Source organism: Neovison vison, chromosome 4 (genome assembly GCF_020171115.1).
Source record: "Neovison vison isolate M4711 chromosome 4, ASM_NN_V1, whole genome shotgun sequence".
In the NCBI taxonomy this organism is placed as follows: Eukaryota; Metazoa; Chordata; class Mammalia; order Carnivora; family Mustelidae; genus Neogale; species Neogale vison.
In genome coordinates this window covers 198,981,034-199,003,601 of record NC_058094.1, presented here as the reverse complement: position 1 = coordinate 199,003,601, position 22,568 = coordinate 198,981,034, and the positions used below count along the sequence as shown (strand labels likewise).

The window sequence follows — 22,568 nt, the reverse complement described above, 5'->3', positions numbered from 1 at the left end:
AGGGAAAGCAAGGAGAGGAATGCAAGGGGAAGAGTGGTAAATGAGGTCATGAGTGACAAGCAGCAGCAGTGACGTGTGCAGCAGGGGATTAAAAGTGGAAGGACCCTGTGGGGTTGTTGTGCATCCTCTCTTTCCTGGCCTGGCTCCTGCTCCCTATTAGATTAGAAGTCACAGCTTAGAAGCCACAGCTGTGCTGTTCCACTGTTGAGGGTCACCTTTCGCCCACACTTGCCTTTGGTTGCGTATTGCCTACGGGATTAAATGCACTACACTCTCTTTTACTCCCTGGTGCTAAATCCTGCTCAAGTTTGTGATATTCTTGGGATTCTCCTGCAACTAGCCTATTTTTCTCCTTAGCCTTTCCACCTCCATGCTCCTGGGGTCCAGGTGTGTTCCACTACTGTATTCTTCACCATGCTAAGGGGTGGGTGCTGCAGTCTGACTTTGTAGGCAACTCCCATCAAAACTTAAATGCAGGGTGCCTGGGTGGCTCAGTGGGTTAGGCCGCTGCCTTCGGCTCAGGTCATGATCTCAGGGTCCTGGGATCGAGTCCCGCATCGGGCTCTCTGCTCAGCGGGGAGCCTGCTTCCCTTCCTCTCTCTCTGCCTGCCTCTGCCTACTTGTGATCTCTCGATGTCAAATAAATAAATAAAATCTTTAAAAAAAAAACAAATGCATTAAACAGGGCCTTTCTGTATACCTTTGCCCAGCAAATAATAGTCCACTTCAGCTTCCTAAAAATGGAGAATTTGATAAAATGACTCTACCTGGCAAATGATATTTCATAAGAAATACATTACAGTAATGAAATTCTCCTTCCTTGTGTTTCTCAAAGCATATTTTTTAAAGCTCTATGCCCAAAATGGGCTTGAACTGATGACTCCAAGATCCAGGGCCACATGTTCTATCCACTGAGCCAGTCACATGCCCCTCTCAAAGCCTATCTTGGTGTCAGGCAATATTTGAACAACTGTGGAGCAAAAGAGACTAGACTCAAATCCACATCTCAGGCTTAGTGATTTTTTAATTTTTTAATTTATTTAATTTTTATTGTTTTTTTAAAGATTTATTTATTTATTTGACAGAGAGAGATCACAAGTAGGCAGAGAGGCAGGCAGAGAGAGAGAGAGAGGAGGAAGCAGGCTCCCTGCCACGCAGAGAGCCCGATGCGGGACTTGATCCCAGGACCCTGAGATCATGACCTGAGCAGAAGGCAGCTGCTTAACCCCCTGAGCCACCCAGGCACTCGGGCTTAGTAATTTTAATCAAGGTATTTAAACTTTCTCATCTTCAGTTTTCTCAAGCAAAATGGGGCTGACACATAATTCTCAGGGTGATTTCCTGACTTAAATAAAAGAGCATTAAATAAAATTTAAAGGCCCCATACATTGTAGGTGCTCAATAGTAACTCCAATTTCACCTTAAATACGCCTTTTCTTCTTTGTGTTATTGCTTTCCGTTTATCTTGCTGATAACACTCAGCATAAATCTGTGGAGCTTTAGAAGATCTATTCTTTAGCTCATTACATATTAGTAACTCATATAGGCCGGCCAATCTGGATACTATACAATCTGGATATGTTTAAGAAGATAAGAAAAACAATGGCCATAAAGCCAGGTGAGAGCAAGGAGACAGCTGATTCTTTCTCCCAAAATATAATAAATACCATTCAAATGGCCCCCATTTGGAGATCTGTTTGTTCTCCAAATAACAAACTGCGAGAGGTACATTTCTGAAATTTTTCTCGGAGGCCAGAAAAATTCCATCTGCATTACTGGTCTATGTTAATGTAATAATTCCAAACATAGCTTTAAGCTGAAGACATGCAAGTTATAGTTAGCTTTAATTACTGTACACATATAAATAAATACAAATTTTTAAAAAAATAAAAGTGATATGTGCCAGAGGTCATTTTTTGCAAGTTCACAGCAACTGTTTTACGTGCTTTCTACGGCAGCAATGACTGCATAAATCCATTTTCCAGAGTTAAATTGACATCTTCCATAAACTCACAACACTGAAAGAGGAAAGCTGTTTGACATGGTGGTATGCTAACAAGAACTCTACTAAAGGGATACAATGATCTATTTTGTTTGTTTACAAAACTTTGTAGAAATTTAAAAAATCAATGTTGCCTATTAGAATAGGAAAAACTTAGTAAGGAAGAAAATTAATTTGATTACAAGAAACAAGATAAAAGATTAACTTCAACCAAAAAACTACTTGACATAATTGATATTAGTGAGTTTTTAAATTTCTTTCAAGCAATAGCAACAAAGTGTACAATTCATTTCCTGCAGAGAATTTACAATTACTTAGGGTAATAGTTTATATAAATAGAGCCATAAAAATGTGCTAAATTTCAAGCAACCAATGGAACTAGCTCTTATAAAATATGGTACCTCAGAGACCATTGTTAAGAAAGGAAATGAAGATATATTTAAATGCTCAATTTTGGTTTTTTGCTTTTATTTATTTTTGACAGAGAGAGAAAAACATAAGTGGGGGAGGGGTGGGCTTGAGCAGCAGAGGAAAAAGCAGACTCCCCGTTAAGCAGGGAGGTCTGATGCGATATCTTGCTCTATCCCAGCACCCTGAGATCATGAGCTCAGCCAAAGGTAGGTTCTTAACCAACTGAGAAACCAGGCACCACTTAAATGCTCAATTTTAAAGTTTTAAGCCTTTGCTTAGGCAGGAAAATTTTTAATGTAACACTAGTTTGATTCTTCTGTAAATTTTATTTAAAATTTGGGGCGCCTGGGTGGCTCAGTGGGTTAAGCCACTGCCTTCGGCTCAGGTCATGATCTCAGGGTCCTGGGATCGAGTCCCGCATCGGGCTCTTTGCTCAGCAGGGAGCCTGCTTCCTCCTCTCTCTCTCTGCCTGCCTCTCTGACTACTTGTGATCTCTCTCTGTCAAATAAATAAATAAAATCTTAAAAAAAAAATAAAATTTGTCCTAAAGTAAAAACACCTATACTTGCAGGTGTCTAATGAAAAATGCCCTGGCTCTACATAGATCTGAGATTAAGTCTCTGGTCTCTTTGACACAATTTTGATCTAGTAGTCCCAATTATCAAATGCAAATGGTGATACCTACCTCTGTTTTTTTTCTTGCAGGATTTATGAAGAAATCACAGGTATAAAAATTCGTATGAAAATGTGTAGAATTCTTTGAAAGGGTCTTTGCAAATAAAGCTAATTATGGTGTTTATTATTATTGGTCAAGTAAGAAAATATAACTCCAATAGTAAACATTTATTTGATTTTTTAGATAATATTTTACCTATTATTAAAAACAACATGACATTCATAAGCATGTTAGGACATTATATGAGAGAGCATTCACATGAGAAGGCACAACATAGTATTATGTAAGGCTTTATTTCCATAATGCAGAGAGGTTGTTGAGAAGAGTGGACTCCGGAGGTAGACCACCTGAGTTGATTCCTTGTTCTATCATTTCTTAATTTTTGGACCTTGGTCAAGTTTCATAACCTCTCTACATCTTAGTTCCCCATTTGTAAAATGGCAATACATAATAATACCCATTTGGTAAGGTTTTTATAAGGATGACATGGGTTTGTGACAGTCACTATTGGCTGCTTAACCCAACACGCTTTCTCAACGTTCTTTTCCCTCCTCCTGCTCTACTACAAAGCCTGAAAAAGTGTAATACTTGATTTCTCAAGCTCCCTTGCAATCTGGGATGCTAGGTGACTGTCAGCAGAGGAAACAAAAGCAGAAATCTGTTGGGAGATTTTGGAAGGCTTTGTCTTCCGATAAAATGGGACGGATGTGACTGGGACCATCTTTTCCTTCCATTCTTTGGCTTTCAACACAAACACGCTGCTTGGAGCTGAGAGAGATATCTTACAACTATGAGGACAAGGACAAAAGAATGGAATAAATACTGTCAGAAACCACAGCCAGTGAATTAATGCCAGTTGCCAGATTCCTTTTAACATGAGAAAAATGAACCAGGTGTTTTTAAACTACTGATATTGAATATCATCACTTGTAGCTAAAAGTATTCCCAACTGGAAAAAAAAAAAGTATTCCTAACTGATAAAGAATTAACACATGTAAAATGCTTGGCATATTCTTAGCCATGGTAAATATTCAATATTTTAGAAGTTTTATTTTGCAGTTAATAACATGCTGTAAATTGTCCACTTAATATTCATTCCTTGTGATATGTATTTATTTGCTTTGTGTGTCTTGTCTTACAGTTTCAATATAGAGCTGTGATATTATTTAAAATTCATTGCAGGGGCGCCTGGAGGGCTCAGTGAGTTAAAGCCTCTGCCTTCAGCTCAGGTCATGATCCCAGCGTCGTGGGATAGAGCCCTGCATCGGGCTCTCTGCTCAGCAGGGGGCCTGCTTCCTCCTCTCTCTCTGCCTGTCTCTCTGCCTACTTGTGATCTCTGTCTGTCAAATAACTAAATAAATAAATAAATAAAAATAAATAAAATTCATTGCACTTTTAAATACATGAAAAATTTGATTGTTTCTTGTAACAATTAATCTAAATGCACACTTTCTGCTATCTGTTTTAATTCAGGAGCCCATTATATTTGTTGAGCTCTTCTTACTATTCATCAATGTTATAAATTTAAAGATGCTCTTAAATTTTGGAAAAGTTGTGCTAGAATTTCATTATTAGCTAGCTAACTTTTAATTCCTTTAAAAAAAACTAGTAATTTTTTTGCAGGTTTTTGACGCAAAAATATTCAGGCATTTATGACCTTCTACTATTTCCCAGAAGTCTACATCCATAATGTTTTGTTTGAAGTAAGGGTTATAGTACTCATAAGACACTCTCCTACACAATGCCTATCTGCAATACAGAAGCTTTATAAGTATACATTAAAAATCTTAGAAGAAAAAACAAAATTACAAGTAAAAAAATTTTTTAAATGTGCAAAGGCTGTCTTTACAAGTGAAGTAAATATTGGAGTAAATTTCCTAGTTAATATAAATAAGAAATAGATACAAAATTGAAAACAATTATTTCAGGCTACTGATCATTCAGTCGTGAACCTCTATGTAACTCTCTACTTAACACCCCATTTTAGAGTTCATTAGCACTCTATATTATGAAGTACAAAGTGATACTCTTTTTTTTTTTTAAAGATTTTATTTATTTATTTGACAGAGAGAAATCACAAGTAGGCAGAGAGGCAGGCAGAGAGAGTGGGGGGTGGGGGGAATGCAGGCTCCCTGCTGAGCAGAGAGCCCGATGCGGGACTCGATCCCAGGACTCCGAGATCATGACCTGAGCCGAAGGCAGCAGCTCAACCCACTGAGCCACCCAGGCGCCCCCAAAGTGATACTCTTGATGTCAATAGACACCCACACCTACACACACACACACACACACACACACACACACATATATCCCTGCTTTTCCACCCATTTTCTGTCATTACTCTCATTTTTCCCATTTCTCCATTCAATCATCACTCAATTTTTCAGGACTAACTTTGGAGACCAATCCTGACCCCATCTTTCTTTTTCAGCTCACTTTCCATCTCCCTGCTGCATCCACAAAACCCTGTATCTAACATCAGGCCACCTAAAAAGATAACTGTTCTAGATCCAGCCTCCCATATCCTTCTACAATCATTTTCAAACCTGGGCTACATAACAGAATATTTGAAGAAACAAACATGACACAAACATTTTCATTAACCATTACTTCTTTTTGTTATATTGGTTAATGCTTTTTTTTATCCTTTCCTGAGGATTATTTTCTTCTTTCTTTAAGGATGTGTTTTGTTCTTAGATCTAACCATATTCCTTAAGGAAGAAAATAGATTCAGATGAAGATCCATTCCCGTTTTAATAGCTTAACTTAAACATTCTGGTTCTTTTGTATTTTCCTACTGGATATAGATAGCTGCTCTGGATCCAGCCCCTGACATTTTTTTTCCACAACCTTTTCCCTCCCTGGCTACATATTAAAATCACCAGAGGAGCCTTAAGAAATACCAACTCCTGGACCCTATTCCCAGAGATTCTTATATAATTGGTTTAGATCGGGTCTGGCCAGAATCACCTCCAGGAGATTCTAATGTACAGGTAGGGTTAAGGACTTAAAATGTTGTAACAAACTCGTAACTGGTATTCCTGATTCAATTCTTGTCCTCCTACTTACTTTTCTCCTTGTAGCCAGAATAACATTTTAAAATGGAAAATCAAAGGGCAGCTGGGTGGCTCAGTCAGTTAAGCTTCTGACTCTTGGTTTTGGCTCAGGTCATGATCTCAAGGGTCATGGAAGATTGAGCCCCACATCAGGCTCTGAGCTCAGTGAGGGGTCTGCTTGAAAAGATTCTCTCTTTCCTTCTGCCCCTCCCTCGGCTTGCTCTCTCTAAGTACATAAATAAATAAATCTTTTTAAAAAATGAAGAATCAGGGGTGCCTGGGTGGTTCAGTTAGTCAAGCAGCTGCCTTTGGCTCAGGTGATGATTGCAGAGTCCTAGGATCGAGCCCAGCATCAGGCTCCCTGCTTAGCAGAGAGCCTGCTTCTCCCTCTCCCTGCCTCTCTGTTTACTTGTGCTCTCTCTCTGTCAAATAAATAAATCTTTAAAAAAATGAAAATCAAATCTTTGTAACTTCCTATCACACTAAGAAGAACAGTTCATAGAGGTCTTCCCTGAAATCTCATTTTTAAACTTCCAGCTGCTTCCGTTACTTTCTATCTCCTTCACCTGGTTAATTTTTCTTCATAGTACTAATAATTTCTTAATATTTATTTATATATTTGTTTGTTTTTCTTACTAAACTCTAAACATTTGGAAATTAAGGATTTAGCCTGTCTTCCTTGCAATTTCATCCTCTATGCCTAGAAAATATAGTATTTATCGAATCACTTAATACCATATAATAATTTTTAAATACTGCCTATCTCTCCCCTTGACTGCCTTGTGAATTTTAAAAATGAAAAATGAATTCTAATAATAAAAAATGTATTTACTATTTTTATGCTTCCAAATTACCCTTAAAAGAGACAGTTAACCCAACTGGATCACAGACAGAATTAAGAATTAGGGATCCCAACACATATCACCATATCACAGGATTAAGAATTAGGGATACCACACATCTCACCATAGAAAATAAGCAAGAATTGTTTTTAAAATGTGGTGACATTAAATTTAAAACAAGTTCCTCACAAAATACAGCATCATCATGTGTAATGGTATATAGAATTGTATTAGCTAATCATCACTCATGTCTGAGTCAAAGCTTAAAAGTTAAACAACAAACAAACTAAAAATGCCCAGGAACTAAGGAGAACCTAAATTTGAGTAACTTATTTCTCGGATCCAGCTGGTTTCTTGCCCTCTTTGTTTTACCAGTCTCCTGTCATCATTGAACCAAGCAGAACACTGCAGTCATTAACAATGTGAGTAGGTGGCTTTCTGACCCACTCCAGGAAGTCACCCTGGGGGAATTCCCAAATCACTTCAGACAAAACTAAATCACTGATTTCTTATCTGTCCAGGAATGAAGCCTGTGATTAACCTGTAAATGAGTCAACATTTATTCTGAGTCTGATTTATTAGTCAGATGAAATCAGCTTGGGAAAGGAGCACTACAATGTGAAAGTGAAAACCCATGGCCAAAACGTGTAACCCCTCAAGGCGAAAGTGCTTTTCCCACTCTGAAGCCAGAGAGCCTAGTGTGAATTCTGATCATCCCACTAAGCAGCTGCATGATCTTGGGTGGCTTATATAAACTTTCTGCACTTCAGTTTCCTCAACTATAAAACAGACATAGTGTATAACGTGTCTTTAAAATAGCACATAAAATAACACATACCTGGGGCACCTGGGTGGCTTAGTGGGTTAAAGTAACACATACCTCAAAAAGTTACAGTGAGGATTATGCAAATTAAGTGCTATAAAATGTTTAGATGAGTGTCAGGGCACAGCGAAGTGCTACATCAGTATTAGATAGTAATTAATAACTAAAAGCATGCACTGCAGAGCTGTTTCCTGAGTTAGAATCCCAGTCCTGCCAGGTAGATGACCTTGAGAAGACAACTTTGCCTCTCTGTGCCTCCATTTCCCCTTCTGTAAAACTGAGATAGTATGTACCCCAATAGGGCTGTGACTTTGTATAAGTGAAGCCCTTAGAACAGTGACTGGCATAAAGGAAGTACAATAAAATGAATTTATTATCATTATTGTTATTATTGCTGTATCTTTAGGCTACAACTCAGTGTAAGATTTTTGAGACATTGATTTCTTCCTAGTCTTCTGCTTCTAAGATTATTACTTCTCAGTCTCCTTTGTTACTTCCTTTTCCTTGGTGACTTCCCAAAAGAACAGTCATTCTCTAAGAATATATTCCTGGTCCTCTGATCATCTCATCCTATCCCTTCTGTAGCAATACCATCGCTCTAATATGTCCATTATCACCTCTTAGGAAGATGATTTCTAAGGCTGAATTGATAGTGTAGGCCTCTCTAGGGAGCTCCTGACCTTATCTGGACATGGATATTCCTCAGGCATTTCAGACTTTCTCTGTGCAGAAAAAACTTATCTGTTTCCGCAATACATTTTCTTCTTCCTGATTTCTTACCACATCAGTTTTGACTTCTCTCTCCCCCTCATCTTTCATACACAGTCCCTGAATACTATTGATTCCAATTCATGAAAAATTTTGAATGCATCCTTTCCTCTCCACTTTTCCTGTCCTTCTCCAGTTCACAATTACAGGATCATCTTCTAGAATCATCACAGAAAACATGGTAATGGTGACACCTTGATTTCAGACCTTTAGCCTCTAGAATGGTGAGAAAATAAATTTCTGTTGTTATAACCCACCTAGTTTATGGTAATTTGTGAATGTAGTTCTAGGAAACTAATATATATGGTATGGATATCACATTTTGTTTATCCACTCATCAGTTGATGGACATTTGACTTGTTTCCACTTTTGGGCCAACAGGAATAATGTACTATGAACATTTGTGTTCACAATCCACTTTGAGTTAATTTTAATAGAAGACATAAAAGGTTAGATAGGTTCATTTTTTTTTAAACTTATGGATATTCAGTTGATCCAGCATCATCTGTTGAAGATGTTAAGAAAGAGCCTTAACTGGATTGTTCTTGCACCTTGGTAAAAAATCACTTGGTCTTACTTGTGTGGGTCTATTTCTAGCTTCTCTGTTCTGTTCCATCGATCTATGTGTCTGTCCCTTCTTCAATACCACACAGTCCTGATTACTGTAACTACACAGTAAGACTTAAAATCAAGTTGAGAAATTTCCCCTACTTTATTCCTCTTTTTCAGAATTGTTTTAGCTATCTAGTTCCTTTGCCTTTCACATAAATTCTGGAATTATCTTATCTATTGTCATGGTCTCTTTGGGCTGTTGTAACAGAATACCACAGACTGGATGACTTATAAATAAGAGAAATTTACTTCTCACCATTCTGGAGGCTGGGAAGTCCAAAATTAAGGTGATGACAGATTCAATGTCTGGTGAGAGCTCACTTCCTGGTTCATAGAGCATCTGGTTGTGTCTTCACATAATGGGAAGAGCAAGAGAACCCCTGGGGTCTCATAATTTTATAAAGGCACTAATCCCATTAATGAAATTCTGCCCTCATGACCCAATTATCTCCAAAAGTCCCCACCTTCAAATACCATCATTTTGGGGATTAGATTTCAACATATGAATTTTAGGGGAAAGGAAACACAAACACTCTATCTAAAGAATGTATATTTACAAAAAAATCTTGCTTTTAATAAACACGTATATTGATTATTATTTGTAATCAATATGTATACACAATAACAATATGGGTATAATTCCCAAATTTATATCTCTAAGACCAGTCTTTCTCCTGAATGCCATACTTGAACATTTAACTACCGACGTGACAGCTACACTTCAGTATTTCATTTTGAATATGTTAATTTTTTTTAAAGATTTATTTTTTTTTATTTATTTGACAGACAGCGATCACAAGCAGACAGACAGGCAGGCAGAGAGAGAGGAAGGGAAGCAGGCTCCCTGCTGAGCAGAGAGCCCGATGTGGGGCTTGATCCCAGGACCCTGGGATCACGACCTGAGCCAAAGGCAGAGGCTTAATCCACTGAGCCACCCAGGCGCCCCTTGAATATGTTAATTTTGAGATGCTCATTTCATCTTCAAGTTTATCCTCTGGTCTTCCACTAAATGATACCACTAATTAGCCAAATGCTCAGACTAAAAACCTTCTTTACCAAAGAGTGTGTCTTCAAATACACACACACACACACATCCCAGAATGTCTTTCATTAGTTGAAGAATATATTTTCTAAGATTTTATTTATTTATTTGACAGAGAGAGAGAGATAAGTAGGCAGAGAAGCAGGCAGAGAAAAAGGGGAAAGCAGGCTCTCTGCTGAGCAGAAAGCCTGATGTGGGGCTCGGTCCTAGGACCCTGAGATCATGACCTGAGCCAAAGGCAGAGGCTTAACCCACTGAGCAACCCAGGTGCCCCTAGCTGAAAAATATTTAATGTTATACTGTTCTTAAAAAGTAAAATCCAAACTAATTACTTAAATTTCATAAGGTCCTCTCGATACACACCCCTTCCCTCATGATGGTCCAACCTCACACCTCCTTTCTGGTCTAAGGGGCGAGCGCAATGATGAAGATGAAGTAAGAAAGGTGCCTCGATACAAAATAAAGAATTGCAAGGTCCTTCCTGAAGGAAGTGCTTCCTTAAATTTTGCTTATGATGCAAAACAGTATGGTTGCCTTTGACGCCACCAGCTTAAAGAAGTCTGACCTGTCCACCTTAGTCTCAGGCCTGGGTGCAAGCTTTTTCCTCCCTTCAAGCCTTGGTACTAGCCATTTCCTCTGCCAGGAAAGCTCTGCTTTCTTTTTATGGCTGGCTCCTTGTCATTCAGAATTCTACTCAGATCTAACTACTTTATCTAAAATAGTAACAATAATAGTAGTAGCTAAAATTTATTTATGTCTTACATTGAGACTAACCTTATGCCAAGCCCATTACTTTACTTTATTCAAACAATGCTATAGGGCAGGTACATTTTACAGATTAGAAAAGTGAAACAGAAGAAAGAGGCTAAATTGCTAGAGGGCACACAGCTGATGGCGGTAATTGGTTTGGATGGGAAACTTAAGTGGTGTGATTCCAGAAACCCAGCACATTTATCTCCTTTGTGGCACCTCTAATTTGCAATAACCTTATTTATTTGTTTACTTGCTTATTGTCTTTCCTGGTTAAAATGTGAGCTTCTTGAGGCAGCTTGTTTTATCTTTGATGTCGCCTCCCCAAACCTAATTGTGCCTGGTTGTACACAACGATTCATAACATTTATTAAAGGAATGCACTTGGAAAACACAAGGTGGGGCTGAAAATAACCAAGCTATTTAAAATACTTACTTGTGTAATTATCTGAAGGAAATAATTTCAAAATCTTACATTGGAGGTTCTCTAAGGAAAAAAAAAAAGTACTACAAAACTTTCAAAGAATGGTGTACGTCTCTTTTCCTTCTAAATCATCTTGGGGCGGGGGGGACGACGCTGGGTGGCTCAGATCATGATCCCGGGGTCCTGGGATGGAGCCGGCATGGGGTTCCCTGATCCACCCGGACCCGCTTCTCCCTCTGCCTGCTGCTCCCTCTGCTTCTGCTCCCTCTTTCTCTTTCTCTCTCTGTCAAATAAAAATTTTTTTAAAGATTTTATTTATTTATTTGACAGAGAGAGATCACAAGTAGGCAGAGAGACAGGCAGAGAGAGAGGAAGGGAAGCAGGCCCCCTGCTGAGCAGAGAGCCCGATGCGGGGCTCGATTCCAGGACCCTGAGATCATGACCTGAGCGGAAGGCAGCGGCTTAACCCACTGAGCCACCAAGGCGCCCTCAAATAAAATTTTTTAAAACAATTATCTCGAGGGACATGAATGTGCATTATTCCTTGATAGATCTACTTTTCTGTGGCAAAGATAATTAATGTGTTACCGTTTCATCCAGAAGTTAGATGCAGAAAAGCCAGTTTGAGGTCGGGCGGCTTTCACCTGGAGTTGTTTGTATTATTTACTTGCTCTCTGAATGTTTAAATGATTTCTTCTTCCTAGCACTTTGATCCACTCTCTCCCCAACTCCCCCTTTGCTGACTGACTTTTTCCTTTAGGGCATCCATAGTGTCTAGCTGGGAAAGTGTTTTGATGGTTTTAAGTTTCCAGATCTAAGCTGAGATCTGCGGTCACATGAAAATTAAAGGAAGAATTCTTCCTTTGGGATGGTACTTTCTGCTGGCTCCTTTGTCAGCTCCCATTCGACCGCTTTTTGAATGCAAGGCTAGCGCTCCTATCTGTAAGAGTTGCCCCTTACCCAGGGGTCGCATGTTTGACAGGCTTTCCGAGGTAGCAGATGAAGGAGTTAAGGAGAAAGCCTAGTCTTACTTGGCATTTTAATACCCATTATGCTCCAACGAAAGTGCGGCATTCCTTGAAGAGCAAAAACTTCAACAAACAACCTAAAAAGAATGAGTAAGTCCCTGTAAAGAACCGGAAGCACTCACCAGAAGCATGGCGCCCAACGCCTTCCAGCGGCTCCAGTTCTAAGGACCCTACCATGTTACGCACGGTTGCACTGCCCTATACCACAGGGAGGCTAGGTAAGGTCTATTACGCATGCCCACGCGCCTGCGCCTCAGGTCCCAAGGCCTCGGCCGTCGCACACGTTCCTTCCCGCGCAACCGTGCGTGCTCCTCCAGTGCGCAGGCACCAGGGGAGTGGGCGGTGCTGTTTTATTAGAGAGAGGTTGGCGGGCATGGCGACGTGTACACTACGCGGGCTGGCAGTGGCCGGTGGAGGCGAGAGTAGCGAGAGCGAGGATGACGGCTGGGAGATTGGTTATCTCGACCGGGCGGTTCAGGTAGCCCAGGAGGCCTTTTGTTTTGTTTTGTTTTTTGACCGCACCTGGATCAGCACCCCCCTGGCCTGACCTCGTGAGACTTCTTGCTTTCCTGTGTTTCCCTAGTGGAAATACAGCCTTCTAGACTCCCAACAAACCCTGCGTTTTTCTGTTTCCTACTGTGCTTTCCCCATCACATGTGCTTCTTTAGGTCGTGGATGTGCGCTTCATTTGGGTTTGGACCCATAGCATTATCCATTCCCTTTGAAGATAATTTTATTTATTTTATTTTATTTTACAGAGAGGCAGGCAGAGAGAGAGGGGGGGGGGAAGCAGGCTCCCTGCTGAGCAGAGAGCCTGATGTGGGACTCGATCCCAGGACCGTGAGATCATGACCTGAGTGGAAGGCAGGGGCTTAACTCACTGAGCCACCCAGGCACCCTGAAGATAATTTTAGACATGAATTCCTTGTGATATTTGTATATTGCACTCCTCCCACACACACCCCAAAAAGATGATGGACCTGAAATCAATCATTGTTTTCTGATGGAGTGGAAATGAAAATATGTATAACAGGTGTTTTTTTTTTTTTAACTTTCTTCTTTTTTAGAAATTAAAAGGGCCATTACTCCCTGAAGAAAAGAATGAAACATTTAAAAAAGCATTGACCACAGGAGATATTTCATTGGTCCGGGAGCTTCTAGATTCTGGTGAGAGATAAAAATAGTTTCAACCTAACACAGTTGTCTACATTTCTGAGGGTCCCTTATTTTAAAGGGTTTGGGTTGCTTTTCTTGCTTTTCTAGTGAAAGCACAATAGATGTTCATGTAGCAAGTATTCTATATACCTTACTTGCTTCTGAGTTCTCTTTGCCTTACTTTCTTCTACTCTCAAATTTGGAATGCCACCCTGTTGCTTCCATCAGTTCTACCTCCTTCCAGAAGCCTGTTCCGGGTGCCTGGGTGGCTTAGTGGGTTAAAGCTTCTGCCTTTGGCTCAGGTCAGGATTTCAGGGTCCTGAGATCCAGCCCCCACATCCGGCTCTCTGCTTAGCGGGGAGCCTGCTTCCTCCTCTCTCTCTGCCTGTCTCTCTGCCTACTTGTGATCTGTGTCTGTCAAATAAATAAATAAAATCTTTAAAAAAAAAAAAAAGTTGCCTGTTCTGATGAATCCTACCCCACTCCAGTAATTCTTATACATTTTTCTCAGCATTTGCTGTCTATAATCTATAATATTATTACATTTATCCAGAATTGTTTCTAGTTATGTATATTTTGGCTATGTTCTTTCCTTGTACTAGGTGTCTGTGTAATGGGGCCTGAGGTAGGAATCACAATATGGATATCTGTTTCAGCTTTATTGCCTATTCATTGTAGTTTCTTGGGAAAGCCATTTAAACTTCCAGAGCATCATTTTCTTTTTGTAAAATGTCGTAATTCTTGCAAGGTCCAGTAACATTTTTCTGTGATCAAATTAAAAATTATTTTTTTGAATTATGTGATGTAGGAGTGTGTGTTGTTGATAATAATGATTGAAATTATCCAAAGGTGTAACAGGCATTTACTATCTATTTGTAAATCAAAAACATTCACACAGAATAGTTAACTGAAATTGTATATAGCAAAATGTTTTTTTTTCTTTTATGCTAGAGACATTGCATGGTTTAGTGCAAAAAGGAATCATTTTGGAGACAGTACAGTTCTGGGTTTGATTACTAACCCTGCCATCTGATGGCTCTGTAATCTTGACCCAAGTTACCAAACCTTCCTACACTTTAATTTCCTCCTTTTTAAAATAGGGATGCATAATATCAAAAGGTTTGGGGGGTGTATTAAAATGAAAGAATACGTAAAGATCTAAAACATACAGACATTATGTAAATACTAGCTGTTGTAACAAAAAAGAAGGTTCTGTGTGACTTTGTGGACAATGGAACTTGAGTTTAATTGAAGAATGAAATGAAATAAAATTTGAGTAATTGAAACAGGCTTAATACCTAATATGAACACATGCAGGAGTGTGCATAGTGCTGGATGGGTTAGAATAGTTAGAAATTTGTTTTAGAAAAAAAAAAAAAGAAATTTGTTTTAGAAAAGAGAATTTACCGTGGAGCTTGAGTTTGTAGTAGGACTAAGTGCAGTGAAATGATGAATTTCCTGACAGATTAGGACTTGAAAAGACCTACTGGTAAAGAAGATATTTAGTCAAGTCTTTAAAATGTTTTAGTTACAAACATTTTAAAAATTCATTTTCAAAGGCCAATAATAAATATATAGCTGAAGTAGAAAGATACCTTTGTTCCCACTTTCTCCCCCAGTATCCCTGAAGTCTTACTTCTACAGGTAACTTAATTTAGCGTTTCCTAGGTTACTTCCAGATGTCATTATTTCACACTTTAAAAAAATATCTTATTTTTTGGGGTGCCTGGGTGGCTCAGTGGGTTAAAGCCTCTGCCTTCAGCTCAGGTCATGATCCCAGGGTCCTGGGATCAAGCCCCGCATCGGGCTCTCTGCTCAGCAGGGAGCCTGCTTCCTCCTCACTCTCTCTCTGCCTGCTTCTCTGCCTACTTGTGATCTCTGTCTGTCAAATAAATAAATAAAATCTTTAAAAAAAAATAAAAAAATATCTTATTTTTGCCTTCCAAAGTTATTCTTGGTTTTGATACATATTTCTGCACCAGTTGAAAAGTTTGATAAAAAAAGAAAATTCCCTTTGAGTTGGTCACTTCTAACAGTTCAAGGATGTCTCCAGTCTTTCATTAATATGTTCAGTTTTCTTTAAATTACTAAATATTTCAGATATTCTAAAAGGGAGAGCAGTTTCTCTCCTTACCCCTGGAGATACCTCTCTGCTGTACTTGGTGTTTATCATTCCTATGCATGTCCTTCTATTTTTATTAGGTATCTATATATGTACCCCCAAACCATATAGTGTACTTAGAATGTTTTTGAGCTACAATCATTTACTGTGTGGACCCTTTTAAACCTAGGCCATTATTACCAAGAAATTCCTTTTTGTTATAAATTACATGGTATATGTTACTATCCACGGTATTTTAAGCATATGAAATTGACAGTAATTTTTGTTTTGGTGGGAGAGGCTGTTAAAAACTTGAATTTTGCTTTACAGGAATTAGTGTAGAGTCCAGCTTTCGGTATGGATGGACTCCTCTTATGTATGCTGCTAGTGTTTCCAATGTAGAGCTGGTTCGGGTCCTTTTGGACAGAGGTGCTAATGCAAGTTTTGACAAAGGTAAGGTGTTTTAAACATTTTAAATATGTGAGTATTTACTTTGTAGGTTTCTCTGTTTTGAAGCCTAATTATAATCTGTTTGGGAGTTATATGTTCCCTTTAAAATAAATCTTTGTCCTTAAAAAAAAAGGTAAGATGTTGAGTTAGCCCAGCTGATTATGTTTACTGTGATTTCCTTGATTCCCAAGCAGCTATTGTGCAAAATGAAAAAAACTAAAGCTGTTTAAAAAACAAATCTTCTTATTAGTTATATTATGTAATTAAGATACAAAATCAAATTAAAAACCATAGTCTCTCTTTTGGAAAAATTCTCTTTCCAAGAAGGTAGATTCCATTTATATTATCTTAATAACTGCTTATGTTTTTATATACCTTTAATTTCTATGCTAGAGGGTTTGGTTTTTTTTTTAAAGGAAAAAATGCATTGAGAGAAAACAAAAAGCTAATAATCTTGTCAAAAATTACTTGAAAGTCAGTCTTTAGAATTTAAAACTCTGAATTATATCACTTAAGGTTGTTTCAAAAATAGCTTATTAAATCCATTTGTTTCCTTGTTATTAGATAATTTCTACTCCATATTGTTTTGGATGCTTTCAAAAAAACAAGAGTATATGTGCAAATTCCACTTAATTATTATATTGAATTATTGCTTACTTATTTTAATGTGTTTCCAATAGGCAGTTAAATTCATTTCATAATTCAGATATTGATTTCACTTTGGAATTAATTTTTACATTTACTTTATACCTACATTAGATGTTTGTAAAAATATTTCTAGTCTGTTTTTTCATCTATGTATATTGTATAACTTCCCATCTTACCAATAGTTTTATGTTTAATCTGCTTCTGTGATAGGTTTTTCTTATTATTATGTCATTTTAAAATATTACCCAATGAAAATTGGACTTAGGAATGAGATTTCTGAAAGTATGTAATATTCTCAAAAAAATTAATAGTTTGCTTAACTATAGAGAACAAATTGATGGTTACCAGAGGAGAGATGGATATGGGGATGGGTGAAATAGGGGAAGGGGATTAAGGAGTGCACTTGTGATGAGCACCGAGTATTGTATGGAAGTGTTAAATTACTATATTGTACAACTGAAACTAATATAGCACTGTATGTTAACCAGCTGGAATTGAAGTAAAAACTTTAAAAAAATGAAGTTTTCTTTCTCTGATTTTTGTAATCAGAGGAATACTTACAGTTATAAAACAGTTTATATTGTTCTCAGCATGTTGACATAAATTCTTTTACGTATTCAACATTAGCCTCATCAGGTAAAGAGGGCAGCTTCCTATCTATAAACTAGATCTACTGAGATATTAAGGTATCACTGGAGGCAGTTTATCAGTAGCAGAACTGGGATTAGAATCTTTATACTTGATTATTATTAAATCACTGATGTAAACCATAGCTGCCATGACCTACTTTGAATTCCCCAATTATTATCTGAAAAGTGTTTTTATTTTTTTTAATCTGTGATTTCTTCTGGTACCATAGGGACCACGGGGAGAAGTTTTTAGGAAACAGGGTGAGCTCAGAGAGACCCAGTAGAAAAGGACCAAAAAGAAACCAGTAGATGTGGCAGTTAGGTCATTTTCAGTAGGATGGTTTGGATAAAAACCAAAATTTCACTGAGATGTAAAATGAATGAGAAATAAAGAAGTGAAATCAGAGAATATCAATTATTGTTTTTCTTTTTTTTAATTTCTTTTTTTTTTAAGATTTTATTTATGTATCTTAGAGAGAGAGCACAAGCAGGGGTGCAAGAGGGGGAGAAGCAAGCTCCCCACTGAGCAGGGAGTCCGATGCAGGGCTCTATCCCAGGGCCCTGGGATCATGACCTGAGCCTAAGGCAGATGCTTAACTGACTGAGCCACCCAGACATTCATCAGTTATTGTTTTTCAACCACAAGTTCAGCAAAGCAAATTTTAATCAACCAAAGGCTATTTAACTCCAGGCAGTATCTCTACACAGCATTCATGTTCTTACCACTTTCCTATTTTCTTAAAGGAGAAGGAGGGGTGCCTGAGTGGCTCAGTCACTAAGCATCTGCATTGGTCTCAGGTCATGATCCCGGGTCCTGGGATCGAGCCCCACAACATCAGTCTCCCTGCTCAGAGGGAAGACTGCTTCTCCCTCTCCCACTCACCCTGCTTGTGTTCCTGCTCTCGCTGTCTCTCTCTTTGTCAAATAAATAAATAAAATCTTAAAAAAAAATAAGGGGAACAAAGAAGGAAAATTAAGAAATGAATTATAGATATATAAACATATTTTGAATATATAGATACATTTTGGAGATTCAGGCAGTTCATCCCTAATCTCATTTTTTGGTGAAGGAAGACAAATGTATCTACCAAGAGTAAGAGATTTAGGAATAGGATATAAAATTTTGAGAGTACAGTAAATATTTAGAATCTTTTAATGAAAAAAGAAGTCAGCTTCACTTCTTAATGTGTGTGGGTGTTTTCCTCACTTTTCACTACAGATAAGCAGACTATTTTGATAACTGCATGTTCTGCACGTGGCTCAGAGGAACAGATCTTAAAGTGTGTAGAACTACTGCTTTCAAGAAATGCTGATCCAAATATTGCTTGTAGGTAAGAACCTTATTATCTGTGAAAAATGATGGATATTTTTCTTTGATTATCAACCCATTAAACATTTAATACCATGATTTTTTAAAAAATCATAAACAATGTGTTTACTTGGCTATATAGTTGAGGAATGAAAATAGGTCATAAGGTCATGGTTCGAACTTTATAAGAGTATCAAAGGAAAGGCATATCACAAAAGTAGTCTCTCAATTTCTAATTTTTAGAGGAATGTTCTAATTTGAAATGAGAGGGAAAGGAAGACAAGCTATCATTTCTTTTTTTTTTCCCAATTTATTTTTTTTCAGTAAAACAGTATTCATTATTTTTTCACCACACCCAGTTCTCCATGCAAGCCATGCCCTCTATAATACCCACCACCTGGTACCCCAACCTCCCACCCCCCCGCCACTTCAGACCCCTCAGATTGTTTTTCAGAGTCCATAGTCTCTCATGGTTCACCTCCCCTTCCAATTTACCCAAAAGCATATACCCTCCCCAATGTCCATAACCCTACTCCCCTTCTCCCAACCCCCCTCCCCCCAGCAACCCACAGTTTGTTTCGTGAGATTAAGAGTCACTTATGGTTTGTCTCCCTCCCTATCCCGTCTTGTTTCATGGATTCTTCTCCTACCCATTTAAGCCCCCATGTTGCATCACCACTTCCTCATATCAAACTATCATTTCTTAAGAATCATACACTCAAAAGAATGATTAAGGTATAATAGTAAAACCTCTTAGTGTTCTCTTTGTATAATACTTACCTGCTAAACAATTCTACACAAATACTAAGAATTCCAAAATAATACATTGAAAGGTTTTCATTTTCCTAAGACTTTTCCAATTATGTTATATCATATAGATAATAGTGTCTAGATGCATAGAAAATGTTGGATCTGTTGAAATGTCAGTAATTTAAAAAATGAATCAGCTTAAAATTTCTGTTACTCCTTAATCTGGCTCTGTATTGTTTTATTTAATCTCTTTCTATTTTATTTATCTTCAAAGCTAATAGAGTAGGAAATAGGCTATCCAACTGAAATATGTCTAGTATGAATAGAGTTATTATTCATAATTCATTAAAATAATAATGCTCTAATGCCTGATATATAGAAATAACTTATTTTAGTTTAATTTCTATGACAGCTAGCTAGACAGCAGGTGTCTGTTTTGTCTCCCAAATTCCAAGTAACATCTGGAAACATTTTTGATTGTCACACCTGGGAGATTCTGCTGGTTTAGAGTACACTACTGGCTTAATGGGTGGAGGCCAGGGATGTTGCTAAACATCCACAGTCCATAGGACAGCCTCGCAAAACAAAGAAGTACCCATCCCAAATATCATAGTGCCCGGGTTGAGAAACTAGTGTGAGAAAAGTAAAGACTTACAGAGTGGATAATCAGTATTTAACAAATAGATTTTTTAAAGATCTGCAAAGACTACCCACAAATTTTTAGCAAATCAATTCACAGGAACTTTTATTCTACCACATATGGTATAATCCATAGTTAGGTATCTAACTTTTGGATTTGGCTGTACTTGGAATTGGGAACTCTAAGACATCTAGCTGAATTAAGCCTCAATGGGTACTATAATTTTAATGTTTACTTTCAGAAGTGGCTTATGATAAGATTTGCCATTTTGGGTTCAATGGGAAATTGCTTTTTGCTGGTGCTCTTTTTTTTTTTTTAATTGCTTCTGTACTGTATTACAGAAAGCAAAATCTTTACCCTTCCAATTACTTATGTTGTAAGCACACTGAAAAAAAAGTCAAGCAAGCCATTGTCATAGATTCTAGACTATTCTGCTTCCATAAGAACTAGAAGATATCTTCTAGATATACAGCGTATACTTAGGGGAAAAAAAAACTTAATCCATTTGAATTAAAATAATACAAGGTTAGCATCTCAAGCTAAAGCTATAAGGCAGCCACATAATTTCAAAACTGAAAATCCTAGAAAAGCTGATGAATCTGAAAGAATATAAAATTTGAAATGTTATGTGCTCAACTAAAATAAAGAGAACTTTACAGCAATCTCTACCTAAATAACAAATGTGAAAAATATCTGAAAAACTATTCGGCTGTTTTTAAGCTCAAAGCATAAAGTAGTATAATAATTGAACTGTGTCTTCTTAAAGAAAATGAACATCTTGATAGAGCTGAAAAGAGTAACTCATGGGAAATAGTTCTTTTAGGCTGCAAATTTTATAAGAAAGATAGCATTACTGGATAGATGAGGATAGCCTGGTGTCAATGTAGAAAGGAAAAAAACTTCAGGACCTAGGGAGTGTGCAGTAAGACTTGGTGGGAATTTCATAGATAATTCATTAGCAACAACAAAAATCAAAACCTGTTAGAAGACTGGGAATTTTAGTTTGAATCCTTTTTCTCTCCCCTCTTTTCTTTTTTAAAAAATTTTATGGTATTAAAGTATATGTAACATAAAACTTGACATTTTAACCATTTTCAGTGTATAATTTAGTGTATTTTTCTACTGTAAACTTGTGCCAGGCACCTGAAGTTTGTAGTGTTTTTGAGCATTGCTCACTTTTCTGGCCTGAGATCTGAGTTAAGCTAAATAGAGACCAGCAGCTTATATCTGTTCTTTAGACACCTGTGACTGTCTGCTTCTTTGTTTTACCTACTGAGTTGGTTTTTTTTGGGAAATCATGTTTGACGTTTATTGCTGTTTGTTTTGCTAAAGCAGCAGACATGTTTACATAAGTGTCCTGAAGGTTGCTATCACTAAATGCTTTTATTCTACTTTTCTTCTATCACTCTAGCCATTCTGGTTCATTATTATGGTGAATATATAATAATATTCAAATGTTTTAAAGATTATTTGAAAAAGCAACTCTCAGATGCTTTAAAATTTTATGTTGCTTTCTAATATTTTATGTAAGTAGACTTTAGAATCTACTGATACAGGGGTACCTGGGTGGCTCAGTTGGTAAAGCATCTGCCTTCAACTCGGGTTATGATTCTGGGGTCCTGGGATCCAGCCCCAAGTTGGGCTCCCTGCTCAGCAGGGAGTCTGCTTCTCTCTCTCCCTCTGCTTGTGCTCTCTTGCTGTGTGTGTGTGTGTCTCTCTCTCAAATAAATAAATAAAATATTTTAAAAAATAAAATGATTTCTAGGTGTCAATGTTTTTTGACAAATTTTCTTAGCTTCTTCCAGCATCTCTAACATTTCTTCTGTTTCATCTTGAAAATGGCCAGTGGAAAAAAAATCCATCTCTTTAAGATGGTATCATTAAGGTGTCTTTATCACCTACATCAAGCATCATTATGACAAACATTTTCTAAATTTTGGATTAATGCCTCAGTTCTAAAAATACCATTCATTATCTCTTCAAATATTACCTCTCCTGTGTTCTTTCCTCTTTCTGAGTTTCTGATTGTATCTGTTAGACCTCATCTCTCTCTTTTTTTTCCCCATCTCTTTGTTTCACTGTGTCACATTCTGGATAATAGTTTTCAGTCGGCCATCTCAGTCACTGAATCTCACTTCTAATTTATTGCTTTTAATTTATTGTTTTTTTTTGTTTTTTGTAAGATTTTATTTATTTATTTGACAGACAGAGATCACAAGCAGGCAGAGAGGCAGGCAGAGAGAGAGGAGGAAGCAGGCTCCCTGCTGAGCAGAGAGCCCGATGTGGGGCTCTATCCCAGGACCCTGAGATCATGACCTGAGCCGAAGGCAGCGGCTTAACCTACTGAGCCACCCAGGTGCCCTTAATTTATTGTTAAACTCATCAGTTGAGTTCGTAATTTCAGTTTGATTCTTTTTAAAACCAGCAGTGTCACATTTTTAAAGACTTATTT

The 22,568-nt window shown here is 37.7% G+C and overlaps 1 protein-coding gene across 1 annotated transcript in view; it reads left to right on the top strand.

Moving 5' to 3' along the window:
- The first annotated feature begins 12,807 nt into the window (after positions 1-12,807).
- Positions 12,808-22,568, top strand: part of ASZ1 (ankyrin repeat, SAM and basic leucine zipper domain containing 1) — a 58,593-nt gene continuing 48,832 nt past the window's right edge. Inside the window, exons 1-4 of the mRNA XM_044246437.1 lie at positions 12,808-12,912; positions 13,502-13,601; positions 16,021-16,143; positions 18,637-18,748. Of these exons, the coding sequence (XP_044102372.1) occupies positions 12,808-12,912; positions 13,502-13,601; positions 16,021-16,143; positions 18,637-18,748 (440 nt within the window). The remainder of the gene's footprint in view (positions 12,913-13,501; positions 13,602-16,020; positions 16,144-18,636; positions 18,749-22,568) is intronic.